A 19,953-nucleotide genomic window follows, 5' to 3' on the forward strand; every position below is an offset into this window, starting at 1 on the left:
TTAGTATCCGCACATCGTTTTAGTATACATTTTTAAAAACATATATTTATTTTTTTTAAAAAGTCAGCACGAGAGAGAAGCCCGACCAAACCCAAAGCAATGATGACGCGGGCTCGGGCTCAAGATCTTAGTTCTACTTGGGACACACACGGGCCACAAGCTTTTACATACCTTCACATACTTGGGACACGCACGTGACATGCACATACATACCTTCGCGCTCTGGGAATAAAACAGGTGCACGCAGAGACCGCGTGCGGAATCTTATTGGACTGAGCCTTGCTCAGGTCCGAAATGTCCATCCGCTGGGCTCCCCGTAAAGTACGACACAACACCAACGCAGAGTGAAATATGTTTAAACACAACTTCTATATTTATAATGGGCTGCTGGGTTCCACGAGTCCTCTCGTTTTTAATTTAAAAAAAAAGGGAACTAATTCACGTCAATTTCTTACAAAAACCCCAAAGTTATTTTTCAGATATTTCCGCAGAAAGGTATGACAGGTGAAGATGTTTTAAACTTTTTTATTCAATCCTCTTAGCATAAATAAATACGTCCGGCTACCCTGAAATATAGCACACAACTGCATTGTATGATATGGGTTGCTGAAGCTTTTTTTTAAAATCAACAATTCATAGACAGTATTCAAGTTTCTTCTAACACGTATAACTTAATAACGTAACTTCTTATAACATATACCACATACCGCATCCTATAGAAAATGTCACTCATCCACTTCATCACTCTCCTGCGCACTAAAACCATCAAAGTCCTCCAATTCACTGTCTGAATTAAACAGCCTCAGGATCTCATCACTCACTGGGCCCACAGTCTCCTCTTTTTCGATGTCGCTCGAGTGCGCAGCGTCTTCTTCCTCACGCAGCAGCCCAGCCTTTCGGAACCCATTGGTGATGGTTGATGTTTTGACACGGCTCCACGCACGTAAAATCCACTGGCAGACTTGAGTTAAAGATGCTTTGCGCATGCGTCCTGTTTTGGTGAAGGATTTCTCCCCGGCTGTCATCCAAGTCTCCCACACTTCGCGCAGTGCCACCTTAAATGCCCGGTTCACACTGATATCCAGTGGCTGTAGATATTTAGTGGTACCTCCAGGAATCACAGCTGGAATTGAGTTTGTGCTCTTGATGGCAGCTTTCACAGAATCGGTTATATTGGCCCTCATGCTGTCCATAACGAGCAATGCTTTTTTTTTGCGAAAAAATTCCCACGGTCGCTTGGAGTAGCACTCTGTGAGCCATTCCTTCATTAGGCTCTCGGACATCCAACCTTTGTGATTGACTTTCACAGCGATTTCCTTGGGGAATTTTTCCTTTGGCATTGTCAGCCGCTTAAAAATGATAATCGGTGGAAGCTTTAGGCCCGATGCTGCGCAGCTCAACACACAGGTAAAATGTGTTCTCTCGTGGCCGCTTGTTTTCAGTATGACGGAGGAGTCACCTTTTTTATTTACAGTCCACGTGAGAGGAAAATCAAATGTCAGAGGGACTTCGTCCATATTTATTATTTCATCTGGGCTGATGGAATTCCTCGCTATCTTTGTTTGTGTGAATGTGCGTAACGAAGCAAGTTTGTCCTCGTAATTGGGAGGGAGCTGCTGACACAACGTTGTGCGTGCCCTAATAGACAAGCTTTTCCGTTTCATGAATCGATAACACCACGACGGCCCACCTTTAAATCCTTCAATGTTCATCTCGGTAGCGATAGCTTTAGCCTTCAGTCTGATTTGTACAGTGGAAACACCGCGGCCGCCTGCTCTTTGAGTGTGAACCCAGTCCTCCAGAAAGTTTTCAAGCTCAGGCCATCTGCTATGGTTACCTCTGAAAGCTTTGGTTGTCTTTTTGCACTGGCTCAGTTCTTTTTGCCGTAGCCTCCACCTTCGCACCATCGACTCGTCTATGCCAAGATTACGGGCAGCAGCTCGATTTCCTTCTTTAACTGCCAGAGTGATCGCTTTTAGTTTAAAAGCTGCATCATATGCTTTTCGTCTGGTATTCTCCATGTTGATCAGGGTTAGAAGAAAGACTGAAATACGGAAGTTGTGATTACCGGTAATCTTACAATTTCATTGGACGCCTGTGTACTACTCATTCATTTTATTGGTCGACTGTTGCTGGGTAACTCATTTTTCCCGCTGTGGTGAAAAGAGCGGAAGTTGTGATTAGTCATACAATCTCATTGGACCTCAGTGAACTACTCATCCATTTTATTGGTCCATGTTTTTCCCGCGATGGAAAAAAAAATAAAAAAGCCACTTCATATTACACGCCCCAGTGTTGAAAGTGTGGAAAAAAAGTCATGGCTTGTAATCCGGAATTTACGGTATATAAAATGTAAATCTATTTTACAGCAGTATCCATATCACAAAATTGTTTTTCTATTTTAGGGAAGATCATGTCCTTACTTCCATGCAGTACAGAAAATGGGCAACCAGAACACTCTGCAGTTGGTCCATGGAATTCACCAAGCTTGGGACATTGAGGACCTGGTCTCCTTGGGCAAACGGCTTCGTTCATGTTCATACTATGCTGCTCGTGAACTCATGCAAGGCTCCAGCATCATCTTCTGTCCGTATAACTACCTGTTAGATCCAGTGATCAGAGATTGTGTGAGTCAATTCAGAAGTCATGGATAGGAACTTATGTTGTTGCTACTGTATTACACAATATTTAATGCATGTGGGAAATAATTAAAATAGCAACATTTTATTGGGAATCAAAGACAGGTAATAGAAGCAGCAGTTGACAGTCAATGTTTGGCCATCCCTTATCCAGTCTTTACTTTTCAACCAGATGGAGATTGATCTTGCAGGCCACATCTTGGTTCTGGATGAAGCCCATAATATTGAGGACTGTGCTCGAGAAAGTGCCAGCTTCATGTTAGACTACAATAATTTGCTGATGTGCAGGGACGACTTTGACGGCATGGTCAACAGCAACATCCGGCGGTTGAAACATGAGCCTCTAAGAGATTTTTGCTGTAGTTTACTCAAGTGAGTGACATTTCGTTGTAATTTCTTTTTTTTTCCTCTTTATTTTTAAACCTGTATAATGGCCTTCACCACATTTTTTTCTGAATTGTGATGCATTACTGTCCATATAGCTGGATCCAGGAGAGCCAAAGCCTCATGTCTGATAGGGGATATGAAGATGCATGTAAAGTTTGGACTGGAAAGGAAATACTGAGCATTTTTCACAACCTGGGTATCACTCCTGACACGTTCCGGATGCTGAAGGTATGTTATTGGAAACTATGGCTGTTTAACAGTTCTAGTTGTTGAATTTTTTAGAGAATGTAAATTTGTTCAATATTTTTATATCGTGCAGCAATAACAAATACAACACATAAATAAACAAACAAACATAAATCTTTGATTATGACTGTGTGCCTGGGTGTAGGTACACAGTCATTAATGTAGGGGAGTGGAGGGTGTCTTAAAGAAAACCCTGAAAATTTTAATAATCACGGAAATAATATCAATTCCAAAAAAATGTATAATTTAGTGAAAAAGCAATGATCGAAGAATGCATAATTATTCTCAAAAATAAGCAACTGAGATAATGTGGTGTACACACTAAGGCTGATTGTTTTGCCATAACATACTTCATCAATTTTCTTCCACTTATCTAGTGTCGAGTCATGGGGAAAGCAGCTTTAGTGGGTTCCAATTCATTCCAAAAACATGCGTGGGAAGTTAATGGAACACTCTCAATTGTCCCTAGGTGTGAGTGTGAGCGTGGATGGTTGTTTTGTTCAGTGGAGATGTCAGCGCTGTTGGACAGTCTGCCTTGGTGCAGCTGAATGGATGTCGTCTGGAGCTGAGGATGAGTCGAGAGGAGCGTCGGTGTGAAGAGCAAATGCGTATTTGGAACTGAGAGTCGGCACTTAGAATTGAAGCGAATTTACATGGGACAGGAGAAGTGACCAGATCTCTTTTTTCTTCAGTGGACGTTACAGCTTCTTGTTTACTTTCAAACTTAGCTTGTAGCACACCTGTGGGACACAATGCATGCTTATAGCATGACGTCTCTGATCCACCGGTGAAAGGATACAGACGCTCCCCAACTTACAAACGAGGTACGTTCCGAACGATCGTTCGTAAGGTGAATTCGTTCGTAAGTTGCTTCAGTGCTATATTTTGTATGGAATGTACTGTATGTTTAAGGTTTATATAAGGATGTTTAAGGTTTATATAAGTATAATAAAATGAAGTTTAACTTACTTTTGGAAGATGTACTCGAAGGCTTAAAGAGATGATGGAGGGGGAGGAGAAGGAAGAGGAGGATTTTATATCATGGGGCCGAGAGGGTCTGCGTCGTCGCTGGAATGGGCTTCAAGAGTTACTTCCTCCTCCGTAACATCAATGAAGGAAGAAGTTGAGGGTCCAGGAGAAGAAGATGAGGGTTGGCGAGTATCTTCCTTGGAGGGTGTCGTAGAAACTGGCCAAAAGAAGCGATCTAACGACAATTGCACAGTTTTCTTCTTTTTCTCATCATAAATGATGCAGTAGCACTGTATGGCATCATTCATTTGATTTGCAACCTTTGTGCAACGTTCAATATTCGGGTCTTGCTGCTCGAAGAGTGTGATGGCTTTATCTATGAGCGAAAACCCCTCGGCCAAGAGTTCCATCTCGAATTTCTTCATGGGGACAGGCATTTCCTCCTCCTCCTCCTCCTCTCACAGCGCCTCACGTCGGTATTAGCGGCGGAAAGAAGCACTACTCGGAAAAAGGCGCGCAATACAAAATCTAACTTACAGCATCTCTGTCCGAACATTTTTCGACATACCCGCAAAAATGTTCGTATGTACCGTTGTTCGTAACTCGAATGTTCGTAAGTCGGGGAGCGTCTGTACTTTGATTTTCTCCTCTTTCATCTATAACCACTTCATACAACAAGGTGTATGCAGGAATATTGGTTATGATTGCATGACTGCTGTGTTGGGTTATATTATAGTATTTTGTTATTTTATGTTAACTCTTCTGGAAAGCACTTTGATACAGCCGGAAGTGTTGTGAAAGCGCTAGATAAATAAAGATACATTTTATTGTATTGTTGTGGTAGTGCCACTGACTGTCTCCTGGAAATCTGTTTTGTTCTTTGACAATTTTTCTCCTCGTGAGATAATTAGATCAAATCATATTTGTCTGGTAGAATGTTAAGGCCTGCGTGATGTTCAAACACAAAATTTGTTTTCGCAAAATGCCGTGGCAGCGTACGGGTCTCCAAGAAAACGCTAATTTTTAGAGTTCTAAACATGCATGAAAACTCATGAAAGTTTGTACACATACCTGGTCTGGCAAAATCTCCAATATTTTATTTGTTTATTTTGGAATTCTGAAAAAAATGGCACACCAGCTCCCATAGACATTTTCAACAAAGCGGCCCTGGTTCTACGTTTTACTTTGGTGGTATATGAAACAGGCCAAGACCTTGAAAAAAAAAAGCCTATTGGAGCCATATGCTAAACCTACCAGGAAGTTTGCCACTTTGCATTTACTTTAAACTTCAGTTAAAAAGAAATGGGCTCACTAGCACCCTCTCGATTTTTTTTTTTTAATCAAAACAGCCCCGGTTTAATGTTTCAACGAAAATTTGATCACATATGTAACCACTCGATGTTTGTGTATTTTCACGAAAAGCTGTTGCAACGCACTGTTTGCCATATGTATGTGTGTGTGCGTGCGTGCGTGCGTGTGTGTATATATACAGATATAAATAGAGAGAGAGAGAGATTTTGTTAATTTTTTTTCTAAATTTTGTATCAGTAAAATCACATGATTCACAGTTTTATTAACATTTATGTCTCACATATTGCAGCAGAATCTGGCTGCAGTGCTGGAAAAGGAAGAGACTGTGGGCTTTGTAAATGGGAAAGATGACATGATGCTGGTCCCAACCATAAGCTCATCAACATCCAGCATCCTCAAAGGACTCTTCATGGTTCTTGACTTCCTCTTCAGAGACAACTGCAGGTATGTGTCAAACAAAAACATAAAAGTCTATGTTATTTGAAAATAATGTATTGTACAGATTTATACTGATTACTATTGTTGCTGACAAACTGCATCCGTCTTTCCATTTTATGTACTGCCTGTCCTTACTTACATTGGTGTTACTTTGTTGACTTTTGGTGGCACCATTTCCCAGAACTGAATACTGTCATGTAGACTGAATGCCAAAGATGCATGTAAATGGTGTAAATGTACTGTATATTTCAGAGATGAAAGTCCTCCGGATTTTCCCGGGATTCCGGATTTTCAAATTTTAATGAAAATTTCGTTCATTCAATATTAGTTGACAATATTGAACGAACACGCGTTTGAGTTCGTTGTTTTGCTTTCACGAGCGTAGCCATGTTGAGGCACTAACACTAGTAACAGTAAAGAGATTTTCGTCTTTTTATAAACACACTTGCTAAACCCCAGTGGAACGCCGTGGACAAGACAGTTGTTGTCGTAAAATATATATTTGGACAAAAAGGGAAACACACAGATTGGCAGAAAAACGTGTCCGTCCGACTTCGAGTGTCGTCTCGGCTAGCTTAGCTGAGCTGTCGTCGTGTGTGACGTTGGTTGCGTCGGCGCTGATTGGTTGAAATCAAAAGACGCGCTTGCGTACATGTTCGCGCTGACGCACGCACAGCAGAGAGCAGCGTGTTTGGGGACTATTCACCCCCCCCCCCCCCCCCCCCACCCTGTTCTAGTTGAGATGATACAACCCAAGAGGCGAGGTGCGCTTGCTACTGTTGTTGCGAGTTGCCATTCGTTCTACTAAAGCATTAGTCAAACGCCATCATGTCTTGTGTCGTTATTACACAAACCAGAGATGAAAGTCCTCCGGATTTTCCCGGAATTCCGGGTTTTTCAAATTTTTATGAAAATCTCTCCGGAGAATTGAGGAAAAATTGCCTCAAATTAATCCGGATATTAGTTGACAACATTGAACAAAGACGCGTTTGAGTTCGTTGTTTTGCTTTCACGAGCGTAGCCATGTTGAGACACTAACACTAGTAACAGTAAAGAGGTTTTCGTCTCTTTATAAACACACTTGCTAAACCCCAGTGGAACGAATAAAAGACACCGTGGACAAGACAGTTGTCGTAAAAAATATATTTGGACAAAAAGGGAAACACACAGATTGGCAGAAAACGTGTCCGTCCGACTTCGAGTGTCATCTCGGCTAGCTTAGCTTAGCTGTTGCCGTGTGTGTGACGTCGGGTGTGTGACGTCGGGTGTGTGACGTCATTGCGTCGGCGGTGATTGGTTGAAATCAAAAGACGCGCTTGCGTACATGTTCGCGCTGAAGCACGCACAGCAGAGAGCGGCGGACTATCTACTGCTGAGGCTCGCTTAGCTTGAGTGGCGTCGCGACAACAGTAATACCCTCGCCTCGCATTCTCATGGCCTCGCCATCTCGGAGATTTCGAAATTTCGGCAAGAACGGAAGCCACAAAGGGTGCACGTGTGCACACAAAAGGAAGATTAATCATTGAATGTCGAGTATTTGAATAGCGTTTTGTGCAAACTAATTCATGCGTGATCGGCCAGGTGTGTGCGTGCGTGTGTGTGTGTGTGTGTGTACATACATATACAGTATATATATATATATATATATATATATATATATATATATATATATATATATATATATATACACAGTATATATATATTCCGGAATTTTCAGAAAAGTCAACTTTCATCTCTGACAAACACAGCAGACTATCTACTGCAGAGGCGCGCTTAGCTCGAGTGGCGTCGCCACAACAGTAATACCCTTGCCTCGCATTCTCATGGCCTCGCCATATCGCAGAGATTTCGAAATTTCAGCGAGAACGGAAGCCACCAAAGGAAGATTAATCATTGAATGTTGAGTATTTGAATAGTGTTTTGTGTAAACTAATTCATGAATTCATGCGTCATCGGCCAGGTGTGTGTGTGTGTGCGCACACACATACACTGTATATATAATAAAAAAAATTCTCGTCTCACCCCCCCTCGGGTGGTGTCCGTCCCTCATTCAGCTCGGGTCCTCTACCAGAGGCCAGGAAGCTTGAGGGTTCTGCGCAGTATCCTTGCTGTTCCCAGCACTGCACATTTCTGGACTGAGATGTCCGATGTTGTTCCCGGGATCTGTTGCAACCACTCATCTAGTTTGGGGGTCACTGCCCCGAGTGCTCCGACCACCACAGGCACGACTGTCACCTTTACCTTCCAGGCTCTCTCCAGCTCCTCTCTGAGCCCTTGGTATTTCTCGAGTTTCTCGTGTTCCTTCTTTCTGATGTTTCCATCACTTGGGACCGCTACATCCACTACAAGGGCTTTCCTCTGCCCTTTATCTATGATCACGATATCTGGTTGGTTCGCCATTACCATCTTGTCAGTCTGGATCTGGAAGTCCCACAGGATCTTCGCTCGGTCATTCTCCACCACCTTCGGAGGTGTTTCCCATTTTGACCTTGGGGTTTCCAGTCCATACTCCGCACAGATGTTTCGGTAGACTATCCCAGCCACCTGGTTATGGCATTCCATGTAGGCTTTACCTGCCAGCATCTTACACCCTGCAGTTATGTGTTGGATCGTCTCAGGTGCCTCTTTGCACAACCTACACCTTGGGTCTTGTCTGGTGTGGTATATCTGGGCCTCAATGGCTCTGGTGCTCAGGGCCTGCTACTGAGCAGCTAGGATGAGTGCCTCTGTGCTGTCCTTCAGGTCAGCCCTCTCTAGCCACTGATAGGACTTCTTGAGATCGGCCACTTCAGTTATGGTCCGGTGGTACATCCCGTGTAGGGGCTTGTCCTCCCATGATGGTCCCTCTTCCAGCGCCTCATCTTCTGTTCCCCATTGTCTGAGACATTCTCTGAGTACGTCATCCGTTGGAGCCTTCTCCTTGATGTATTCATGGAGCTTGGATGTTTCATCCTGGATAGTGGCTCTCACACTCACTAGTCCCCGGCCTCCTTCCTTTCGGCTTGCGTACAGTCTCAGGGTGCTGGATTTGGGATGGAACCCTCCATGCCTGGTTAGGAGCTTTCGGGTCTTAACGTCCGTGGTCTGAATCTCTTCCTTTGGCCACCTTATTATTCCTGCAGGGTATCTGATCACTGGCAGAGCATAGCTGTTTATTGCCCTGTTTATTGAACACTGAGCTACTAGTTGTTTCGTGGTCAACCGTGACTGTGGGTTTCGAAGTAACCATTTAGCCCACATTCTCTGCATGCAACCCCTCTGACTAGGGTTGCTTGAGTAGTAGCATTCCAACAGAGCCATGTTATCGCATCTCGCCCATCTCCGCTTTGTTCCAGTAGCCCATTTTTCATCAAGGTGCTCTGGTTCCCCAGCACCTGACGCAGACCTTGTTTGGCCGGGCGACGTCTGAGCCGGCATGTCATTCATTTTATTGTCTCTCATCATTGTATGAGGTAAGCATTAGCGTGAAGGATCTTGCCCAAGGATCCACACTGGATGGTGTTATGTGCTCATTTTTTTTTTGCCCCAAGCGGGATTCGAACCACCGTCTCCCGTATGCCAAACCGATGCCTTACCAACTGAGCTATCCGGCCGCATTTTGATCAGGGTTAGAAGAAAAACTGAAATAAGGAAGTTGTGATTACCGGTAATCATACAACATGGAGAATACCAGACAAAAAGCATATGATGCAGCTTTTAAACTAAAAGCGATCACTCTGGCAGTTAAAGAAGGAAATCGAGCTGCTGCCCGTAATCTTGGCATAGACGAGTCGATGGTGCGAAGGTGGAGGCTCCAACAAGAAGAACTGAGCCAGTGTAAAAAGACAACCAAAGCTTTTAAAGGTTTTAAAGGTGGGCCGTCGTGGTGTTATAGATTCATGAAATGGAAGCCTGTCTATTAGGGCACGCACGACGTTATGTCAGCAGCTCCCTCCCAATTACGAGGACAAACTTGCTTCGTTCCGCACATTCACACAAACAAAGATAGCGGAGAATTCCATCAGCCCAGATGAAATAATAAATATGGACGAAGACCCTCTGACATTTGATTTGCCTCTCACTCGGACTGTAATTAAAAAAGGTGACTCCCCGTCATACTGAAAACAAGCGGCCATGAGAGAACACATTTTACCTCTGTTTTGAGCCGCGCAGCATCAGGCCTAAAGCTGCCAACGATGATCATTTTTAAGCGGCTGACTATAGAAATAATTTCTGATATCTTTTCCCATTTATATGATTTGCATTATTCTATTTAAAGCCTAGTGGGCTGTAATTTCTCCTCGTAATTACGCAAATGCTCATCAAGATCTCTCTTTGTCTGGCCTCTTATTATGTGTTTCAGCATAATTTCGTTGTCCAAATGCATTTATCATGCTCATAAAAATATGGAGATTATTTTAACCTGAAGAAAATGTGCGTTTTTTTTCTGCGGGGGTTCAGCGGGGGACCGCGTCAGCCGCCTCACCCGGAGGCGCTCCACGACGGCAGGGACGCAGAAGCGAACACCCGCCTACTCATTGGCCAGAGGTTTATAGTACGGTGCGGCGCATATAGTTACAAAATTGATTTTTCTTCATAAATCTGAGCATGCGGCTCTTAATCAGGTGCGGTCTGTAGCCCGGAATTTACGGTATATATTTTCCAGAATTTTCAGGAACGTCTACTTTCATCTTTGATATTTCTTTGTGTCTGGTCCTATCTAGATATTCTGAAGACTACAGAGTTGTACTTCAAAAGACATATTCTTGGACAACCAAAGCCAAGCCTTACATGAGTGATGCACAGGGGTCCATGGTCCAACGAGGCAGACAACATCAAAGAGTCAAAGTGAAGACTGAATCTCTGTCACTGAGTTTCTGGTGCCTCAATCCTGCTGTGGTGAGATTGCATTTGTACTTGAATTGATGCTTGCTTTCCAACTGTACTTCTAAGTGTTACAAAGTTTACAGAATAGGTATAAATATTAAATGGAGACATCTGTGGTTCTATCCAGCACATACAGTACCAGTCAAATGTTTGGAAACACCTTCCAATTGTAATGTTAAGACGGCAAAACAATTATTAAACATCATCCACATCACAAAGAATCTAAATTAAATAACATTGTGTTTTCATGAACATTTCTTGTTTACTACGTAATTCCATCAGTATTTATTCATAATGTTGATTACTTTATTATAAGTCTACAATTCAGGAAATTGAAAAAAAAAATAATAATAACACTGAATTACATGGTGTTTCCAAACTCTTGACGGGTGCTGTACATTGGATACAAAAAGTCTGCACACATCTATTCAAATGTTTTTGGGGATGTAAAATAAATAAATAAATAAAATAATCATAATTTCAAAACATTTTCTGCCACTAACCTCACCTTTAACCTGAAATCAATTGAAAAAAAAATTTTGCAAGGGGAAGTAAAAATAAATGAATGCGATAACGTGGTTACCCAAGTGTGCATGTGCTGTTGTCATGACTGGAGTTGTGGTCGTGTTCAAAAATAAACAATCATAGCTCATTCAAGCTCATGTTAACTAGGAGACAACACACAGGTTCCACTCTTTCAAATGTTGAGCCCCCCCCCCCCCCATTTCTTTATTTATCCATCCATTTTCCGATTTGCTTTATCCTCACAAGGGCATGCTGGAGCGTATCTCAGCTGTCTTCGGGCAGTAGGTGGGTCACACCCTGAACCGGTTGCCAGCCAATCACAGGGCACACAGAGACGTCCAACCATCCGCACTCACACTCACACCTCGAGACAATTCAGTGTGTTCAATCAGCCTGCCATGCATGTTTTTAGAATGTGGGAGGAAACCGGAGTACCATAGAAAATCCACGCAGGCGCGGGGAGAACATGCAAATTCCACACAGGAATACTGTTTTGAAACACTTTCACAATATTTTGTTACTCCAGTATTTTGTTATTTACTCAAGCAGGATCGTTGAGAATAGACACACAGAAATGAACACAAGACACTGAACTTTGCTAGAATATGAGCGTCATTTATTCCGCCACAAAGAATCAGCACAGCAATACAATCACAAGTTGGTTAAATACAGTCAGTACAATTAAACTCTCACCGTAATGCACTGGGAAGGAGAGCCAACATCCCCGGCAGAGTGTGCATCCAACCAGCTGGGCGTCCGTACGCAACCCGCAGCAGACTCTACCAGAGTTTAGCTCCCGATTCCTTTTCTACGCTCAAATGTTCGTGTGCCACAGAGGGGAGGGTGGCCGGCCCAAACTTTCTGGCGCCACCGAACAGCCTTCTTCTTTGACAACAGGTGTCATACACATCTGACTCTCAAAATAATCATGTTTTGCTCAAGCAATCCCACACCCCCGTTCCCAAGGGACATGCACATCTATTTCCGACAACATTGTTTTACCCAAACAATCATGCACTCCTTTCTCTCAGGGAACACTCGCTCCTGGTACTTGAGCAAAAACATGCCAAAACCTTCCTACAAACCAAAAACATCACATAAAATATACTTATTCCTCTTCAAATACGACAACAGAAACCCGGACTGATGAACAGCTGAAGCTGTATATCAAGCAAGAATGCGAAACAATTCCACCGACAAAGCTTCAACAATTAGTGTCCTCAGTTACCAGACTTTTATTGTTTAAAAAAAAAGGTGATATAACATCCATCCATTTTCTGAACCGCTTTATCCTCACAAGGGTCATGGAGCCTATCCCAGCCGTCTTTGGGTAGTAGGCGGGGGACACCCTGAACCAGTTGCCAGGCAATTGCAGGGAACATAGTGGTAAAAATGACTCTGCCCCATCTTTTTTGGAATATGTTCCAGCCGTAAAATTCCAAGTGAAAGATTCTTTGTTAAAAACAAAGTTTATCAATGTGAATGTTAAATATATTTGTCTTTGATGTGTAGTCCATTAATAATAGGTTGGATATAATTTCATACCAAATTCCAATGAAATTGAGAAATTCAGTTTCATTGGAATTTGGTTTTGTTTTAGGATTCTAAAAATGCAGGCTTAGACAAAGTGCAATTCCAAAAATATTTACTCAAGAAAATCACGCCGACAATGTATAAACTGAAATCACTGTTCACAAGGTGCCAGAAAAAAGAATGCTTGAAACCAAAAAGCGCTTGCAAAGGCAAGGTTCAATAGAATACAGAGAATATACAAACGAAATATCCAAAAGTCCAATAACACGAAAACAAAGAGAAACACCAGAATAGCGAAAATACTGTCTAACAAGAATCTATGAGCAAAAACGAAAGCTAATGGTCTCGAGAGGTCGATAAAAATCACACTACAAGCACCACACCAAGCTAGGTCAATAATCCGACAAGGCGTAGCAGAAGTCAGAGTCCTGAAATACAAGGCTCGCGTTGATGGGGAAACGAGGCACAGATACACCTCCAGCTGGAGCTGGAACACAATCAAGACAAAATATGACAGATTTGAGGATGACAATTTATTTCGTCTGGGGACAAAAAACAGGAACAATTTTGTTGATTGAACCATGAATCCAAATTATAATTTTCATGACAGACAATTTTTTTTTTTTCTTCTCAATTTAGAAGCCTGATATCTTCTATTTAGCAATTGTTGTATGACTTAAAACATTTTTTCTCTTTACAAGTTTTGTTTAAGAAGTCTGGGAATGCTTCTTTTTTTTTCATGAAAAAATAGGTAATTAAATACAGTCAAACCTCGGTTTTCGAACGTCTCTGTTCTCGACCGAATCGGTTTTCGACCAAAAATTTCAAGTTTTTTATGCCTCGGCTTACGACCGAAATTTGGTTCTCGACCAAAGTGAGCACACTTGAATGCGCCACTCAACTTCTCTCGACTTCCTTACATGAGGAAGTGACACTTCCTCGGGTTGACGAAGAAGTGACACCTCCGTTGTGAGCAGACGTGTTCAATAAAGTTTTTTTTTTTTTAAAGAAAGAGCGTCCTTTGTGAGCAGACGTGTTCAAAGATTTAAAAAAAGAGCGTCCATTGTGCGTCCATTGTGAGCAGATATGTTCAATAAAGATTTTTTAAAAAGACATGTTTGTTGAGATCGATGCAAATTGGACTGTTATTTCTGCATGGCACCAAAGAAAGCAAGTGGAAGTCGTAAAGCTGCTGAAAAGGAGGAAAATAGTGTGCAAAACTATTGAATTTAAGAACGATTTGATTGTGAAATAGGAATCAGGTTTGCATGTGTCTGTGTTGGCTAAGGAGTTCGGCATGCCCAAATCAGCAGCATCCTAAAAAAGAAAGACCATCTTAAAGTCAGTGATGGGGCTCAAGGATTCCGTGTGTTTAGTGAACAAAGGCCACAAATATTAGAGGAAGTGGAGAACCGTTTGTTTATTTTCATAAATGAGCAGGGGACAGTCTTAGCCAAGATATGATTTGTGGCAAAACAAGACAATTTATTTGAGATTTGATTGAAAAAAAAAAAAAAGGATCCTAGCATTACTCCTGAAGAGTTTGATTTTTAAGCAAGCAGAGGATGGTTCAAAAAGTTGAGGAAAATAAGTGATTCATCATGGGGCGGCAGCCAGTTCAGACAAGGAAGCTGCCGAAAAGTTTAAAGTTGAGTTTGAAAATCTCATCAAGGCAGAGGAATGTCTTCCCCAGCAAACTTTTAATATGGACGAGACTGGACTTGTGTGGATAAAGCGGTTCAGAAAATGGATGGAGGGATGTTACCCTGTACTGTAGTGTAGGATTGCAGACAGAGCATCCACTGTTACAGCCATTACATTAGGGTTTATAAATTCAAGGTGTAAAAGAATGCCATCTCCAATTGTCACGATGAGAGAGAGAGAGAGATGTTAAATGTTACAATGTCAATGTTTATGTTAAAATTGGTAAAAATAAAACATACAAAATGTTTGTAATTTGTTATTACCTGCTCTCTAATTACACGTGTACACGTGTGAGTTTATGGTGTAAAATAGTTGAAAAAATGCTTTTAAAAAAAGTTGTTTTCTGGACTTGGAACGAATTAAAATTTTTACATTGATTCTCATGGGAAACATGGTTTCGGTTTTCGAACAATTCGGTTTTCGAGCAGCCTTCTGGAATGGATTATGGTCGAAAACCGAGGTTTGACTGTATATTCTATGGACTTAATTTGCATTAAAACAGAGAAAACACAAACTTAGTGTGATTTAAAACAATTACGCTTTTTACTGGGCTAGCCCACTTGACATCAAATTATGCTGCATGTGTCCTCTGAACGACAATGAGTTTGACACTTTTTTTTTGCCTGCCCATCATTCGTCAGCGCCCTGGACACCCCTCTGTCTTTTAGTGAAGTCTTTTAGTATTAAAGGTGAAACAGTTTACAAGTCTAGTTGCCTCAATTGCACTTTTGCCACCCACAAAACTGAGAATCTACACAAGCAATGCTCAGCTCAATTCATGTCGGCCTCTTCATTGACTTCTTAGCCGCTAGCTTGTGTAGCATAGTAGCCATCTTGGCAATGTCCTTCACAAAATGATGGTACCGTATTTTCCGGACTATAAGTCGCTCCTGAGTATAAGTCGCACCAGCCAAAAATGCATAATAAACAACAAAAAAACATACATAAGTCGCACTGGAGTATAAATCGCATTTTGGGGGGAATTTTATGTGATAAAATTCAACCCCAAGAAGAGACATGTCATCTTGAAAGGCAATTAAAAAAAAAAAATAGAAAGCAACACGCTGAATAAGTGTACAATATGCTAACGTTACATGACAAATAAACGACGAACTAAGAACGTGCCTGGTATGTTCAAGTAACATTAAGAGTAATTCAGATAACTATAGCATAAAGAACATGCTAACAAGTTCACCAAACCATCAATGTCACTCCAAATCACTAAATCCAATGGAATGTTCATCCTCTGTGTCACTTTTTAAAGCAACTCCACCAACTCTGGAGGTAAAAGATGCAGCGCTTCCTCTTCTACGTCGCTTACGTCAGACTCATCGTGGTTTTATCAACACAGGTCTACAGCGGCCTCTTGCGGTTTAATGTGAAAATAACATGTGAAATGATATAATAATGTGTTAATAATTTCACCCATAAGTCGCGCGCCCAGCCAAACTACAAAGAAACTGTGACTTCTAAGTCCGGAAAATACGGTAATAATTCCAGTACACAGGAATGGCTGGAGCTCTAAGTGTAATCTAAAATAAGATATGAAAAGAAATAATCAGGTAAATGTTGTTTGTATTGTGTCTTTTATAGGCATTTTCTGATTTAAGTGGGGCAGTGCACAGCATTGTTCTGACATCAGGGACGCTATCACCTATGGGATCCTTCTCCTCAGAACTTGGGGTGAAATTCTCTGGTCAACTGGAGGCCAACCATGTCATCAACAAATCTCAGGTCAATATACTGTGTATGTCAGTCTACTGAATTAGATTTTGTGCTTTTCTTAAGTTGCAAAAAATATTAGATGTCCCAAAAGTCATGAGCAGTGAAGTACTCAGTGTGTAATTCGGCCCGGGGATTTGTGATTTTGAGGCTCCCTGTGTGCGCAACTGAAGACTGAACAATTTTGTGTTTCTCCTGCCACACAGCAAGGCCCCAAATACCAACCAATGAAGGATGGCAGTGATTTTTGGGTCTCGTCATTTTTATAATAAACTATGCAAAATAAGAAGTCTACAGTATGGCAGTCTTGACACACAGCTCTACTGGTCTGGTTATTGCTGATTCCTGCTCCATTCTCCTCTTTCTCCCCAATAAGACCACCACATAATTAATAATAATAATAATCCATCAGATTTGTATGGTGCTTTTTTTTGGGGGGCAACCGGACTCTCAAGACGCTCACAATGGATTCCCTCATGCATTCACTCTGTGGCGGCCGTAAACTATGTTCTGTAGCCACAGCTGTCCTGGGGCAGACTGACGGAAATGTGGCTGCCAGCGTGCGCTTTTGTCCCCTCCAACCACTACCAGACATTCACACCCAGCCATAGACCAGTGTGAGTGACTCTGGAGGGAAGATCAGTGAAGTGACGTGCCCAAGGGCAAGACAACATACGACCCGGACAGAGCGGGAATTCAACAGTTGAACTTTTGGTTACTCCTCCTCCTCCTCCTCCTCCTCCACGTCTTCCTCCTCCCACTTCAAGACCAGAACCACCTTGTCACAGGTGTGGTTGGGATCACCCAGACCCAGTCCCACAATAGCCCCTCACCTGATTCTGGTGCTAATAATTACAATAATAATCATTGGTATTACATTTTGTATCATTGATCAGATACCCTGCAGGAATAATAAGGTGGACAAAGGAAAAGATTCAGACCAGGGGATGTTAAGACCCGAAAGCTCCTAACCATGCATGGAGGGTTCCATCCCAAATCCAGCACCCTGAGACTATACGCAAGCCGAAAGGAAGGAGGCCGGGGACTCGTGAGTGTGAGAGCCACTGTCCAGGATGAAACATCCAAGCTCCATGAATACATCAAGGAGAAGGCTCCAACGGATGACGTACTCAGAGAATGTCTCAGACAATGGGGAACAGAAGATGAGGCGCTGGAAGAGGGACCATCATGGGAGGACAAGCCCCTACACGGGATGTACCACCGGACCATAACTGAAGTGGCCGATCTCAAGAAGTCCTATCAGTGGCTAGAGAGGGCTGGCCTGAAGGACAGCACAGAGGCACTCATCCTGGCTGCTCAGGAGCAGGCCCTGAGCACCAGAGCCATTGAGGCCCAGATATACCACACCAGACAAGACCCAAGGTGTAGGTTGTGCAAAGAGGCACCTGAGACGATCCAACACATAACTGCAGGGTGTAAGATGCTGGCAGGGAAAGCCTACATGGAACGCCATAACCAGGTGGCTGGCATAGTCTACCGAAACATCTGTGCGGAGTATGGACTGGAAACCCCAAGGTCAAAATGGGAAACACCTCCGAAGGTGGTGGAGAATGACAGAGCGAAGATCCTGTGGGACTTCCAGATCCAGACTGACAAGATGGTAATGGCGAACCAACCAGATATCATGATCATAGATAAAGGGCAGAGGAAAGCCGTTGTGGTGGATGTAGCGGTCCCAAGTGATGGAAACATCAGAAGGAAGGAACACGAGAAACTCGAGAAATACCAAGGGCTCAGAGAGAAGCTGGAGAGAGCCTGGAAGGTAAAGGTGACAGTCGTGCCTGTGGTGGTCGGAGCACTCGGGGCAGTGACCCCCAAACTAGATGAGTGGTAGCAACAGATCCCGGGAACAACATCGGACATCTCAGTCCAGAAAAGTGCAGTGCTGGGAACAGCAAGGATACTGCGCAGAACCCTCAAGCTTCCTGGCCTCTGGTAGAGGACCCGAGCTGAATGAGGGACGGACACCACCCGAGGGGTGAGACGAGGATTATTATATATATATATATATATATAAACTCTCGTATATATATATATATTTATATATTATATATTTTTTACCTGGATATGTTTATTGGACGCTACTTCGGGGATTTTCGTTTATCGAGGGTGGTTTTGGTCCCCATTAACCGCGATAAACGAGGGATTACTGTACTCTCAGTGAAGAATGAAAAATGTGAAAACCAAATGAGAAAATGTCTCTGCAGGTTTGGGTTGGCACTGTTGGTGTTGGACCTCAAGGCAGAAAGCTCTGTGCCACCTTTCAACATGCTGAAACGTATGCCTTCCAGGATGAAGTTGGTGACCTGCTACTACATGTTTGCAAAGTTATGCCCAAGGGTGTGCTTTGCTTCCTGCCGTCCTACAAGGTAAATATGCGTTTGTACTGATTTAAAATGAAAATAAAAGATGCTCATTGAATATGAAATCTAGAAGAATTTTTGCATTGGGAGCATGGCAACGTTTAGAAAGGCTGGCTAAAACCGAGGCACTGTTTACATACGTACCATGATTGCCACATTTCTGACAGGGCTCCCAATTGAGGTGGGTACAGTAGCAAGGTAGTTAAGTTGCACACATGTAAGAGTACTGTTTCTTCAGTGTAATACAACTTGAGTAGAAGTAAAATAATTACTTGAGTGTTCAGTTTAAAAAAACAAAAACAAAAAAATTACAGGACTAACTAGTGACTGACTAAAAATTTGTATTTTTAATCAAAGCATAACTGTCATTTCGACGAAAACATCAAATGGTAATGTGCAAATTTAGATATTGACCAACAATATCATATTTCTGTGTGAGGCTGCATACATTTTGTGTGTGGTCATGTCTCCATGTCATTGGTCAAATGGAGACCGGTGTCACCAGAAATTCCGTTGGATTGGTAAAACAGTCATACACGGTGAGCCTACTTCCACCTGCACATCTATCAACTCTGCCCCCCACCCCCACCCCCAACCGCTTCTCCTCAACAGCCTTGGAAGGTTCTTTTAAAGTTCATGCTTGCTATACCCATACTAACTACCAGAAGACTTTATTCTCAGTTGATATTCTCACTATTTAATGTTTTGCCAAGGGTGTCATAGAGAAGAGAAGTCAAATTAAAGCAAGAGAAATTTCATAGAAAGATACGTCACTTGAGCTAAGCCTTTGCCTGGCTCCAGTCACCAATCTCATCATATATGCCCAAGAGGCTGAATTTAAAATTCCCCATGTTTGAGTGACCTCATGGGTCACCCAACTAAAATACATCCATCCATCCATCAATTTTCTGATCCGCTTATCCTCACAAGGTCCATGGGGCATCTAGAGCCGACCCCAGCTGTCTTTGGGCATTAGGTGAGGTACACCCTGAACTGGTTGCCAGCCAACGCAGGGCACACATAGACGAATAACCATCCGCGCTCACACTCACACCTCGGGACAATTTTGAGTGTTCCATTCGCCTGCCACGCAAAAACCCACGCAGGCATGGGGAGATCATGCAAAGTCCACACAGGGAGGCCAGAGCCGAAATCAAACCCTGCACCTCGGAACTGTGAGGCCGACGTGTTTACCAGTTGAACCACAGGTGCCAGAGCAATGTCAGAGG

At 42.7% G+C, this 19,953-nt stretch overlaps 1 protein-coding gene across 3 annotated transcripts in view; it reads left to right on the forward strand.

Moving 5' to 3' along the window:
• Positions 1–19,953, forward strand: part of brip1 (BRCA1 interacting helicase 1) — a 75,451-nt gene that overhangs the window by 30,715 nt on the left and 24,783 nt on the right. For all 3 annotated transcript variants that reach the window (XR_015102477.1, XM_086125576.1, XM_086125575.1), the window contains exons 7-13: positions 2,406–2,627; positions 2,812–3,011; positions 3,122–3,254; positions 5,842–5,996; positions 10,694–10,868; positions 16,212–16,352; positions 18,569–18,730. Coding sequence is in view for 2 of the 3 variants with exons in the window: in XM_086125576.1 (XP_085981702.1) it covers positions 2,406–2,627; positions 2,812–3,011; positions 3,122–3,254; positions 5,842–5,996; positions 10,694–10,868; positions 16,212–16,352; positions 18,569–18,730 (1,188 nt within the window). In the remaining variant the exon portion in view is untranslated. The remainder of the gene's footprint in view (positions 1–2,405; positions 2,628–2,811; positions 3,012–3,121; positions 3,255–5,841; positions 5,997–10,693; positions 10,869–16,211; positions 16,353–18,568; positions 18,731–19,953) is intronic.

The sequence above is a fragment of the Hippocampus guttulatus genome, chromosome 12 (genome assembly GCF_054856545.1).
Source record: "Hippocampus guttulatus isolate MCC_2025c chromosome 12, RoL_Hgut_1.0, whole genome shotgun sequence".
Taxonomy (NCBI): Eukaryota; Metazoa; Chordata; class Actinopteri; order Syngnathiformes; family Syngnathidae; genus Hippocampus; species Hippocampus guttulatus.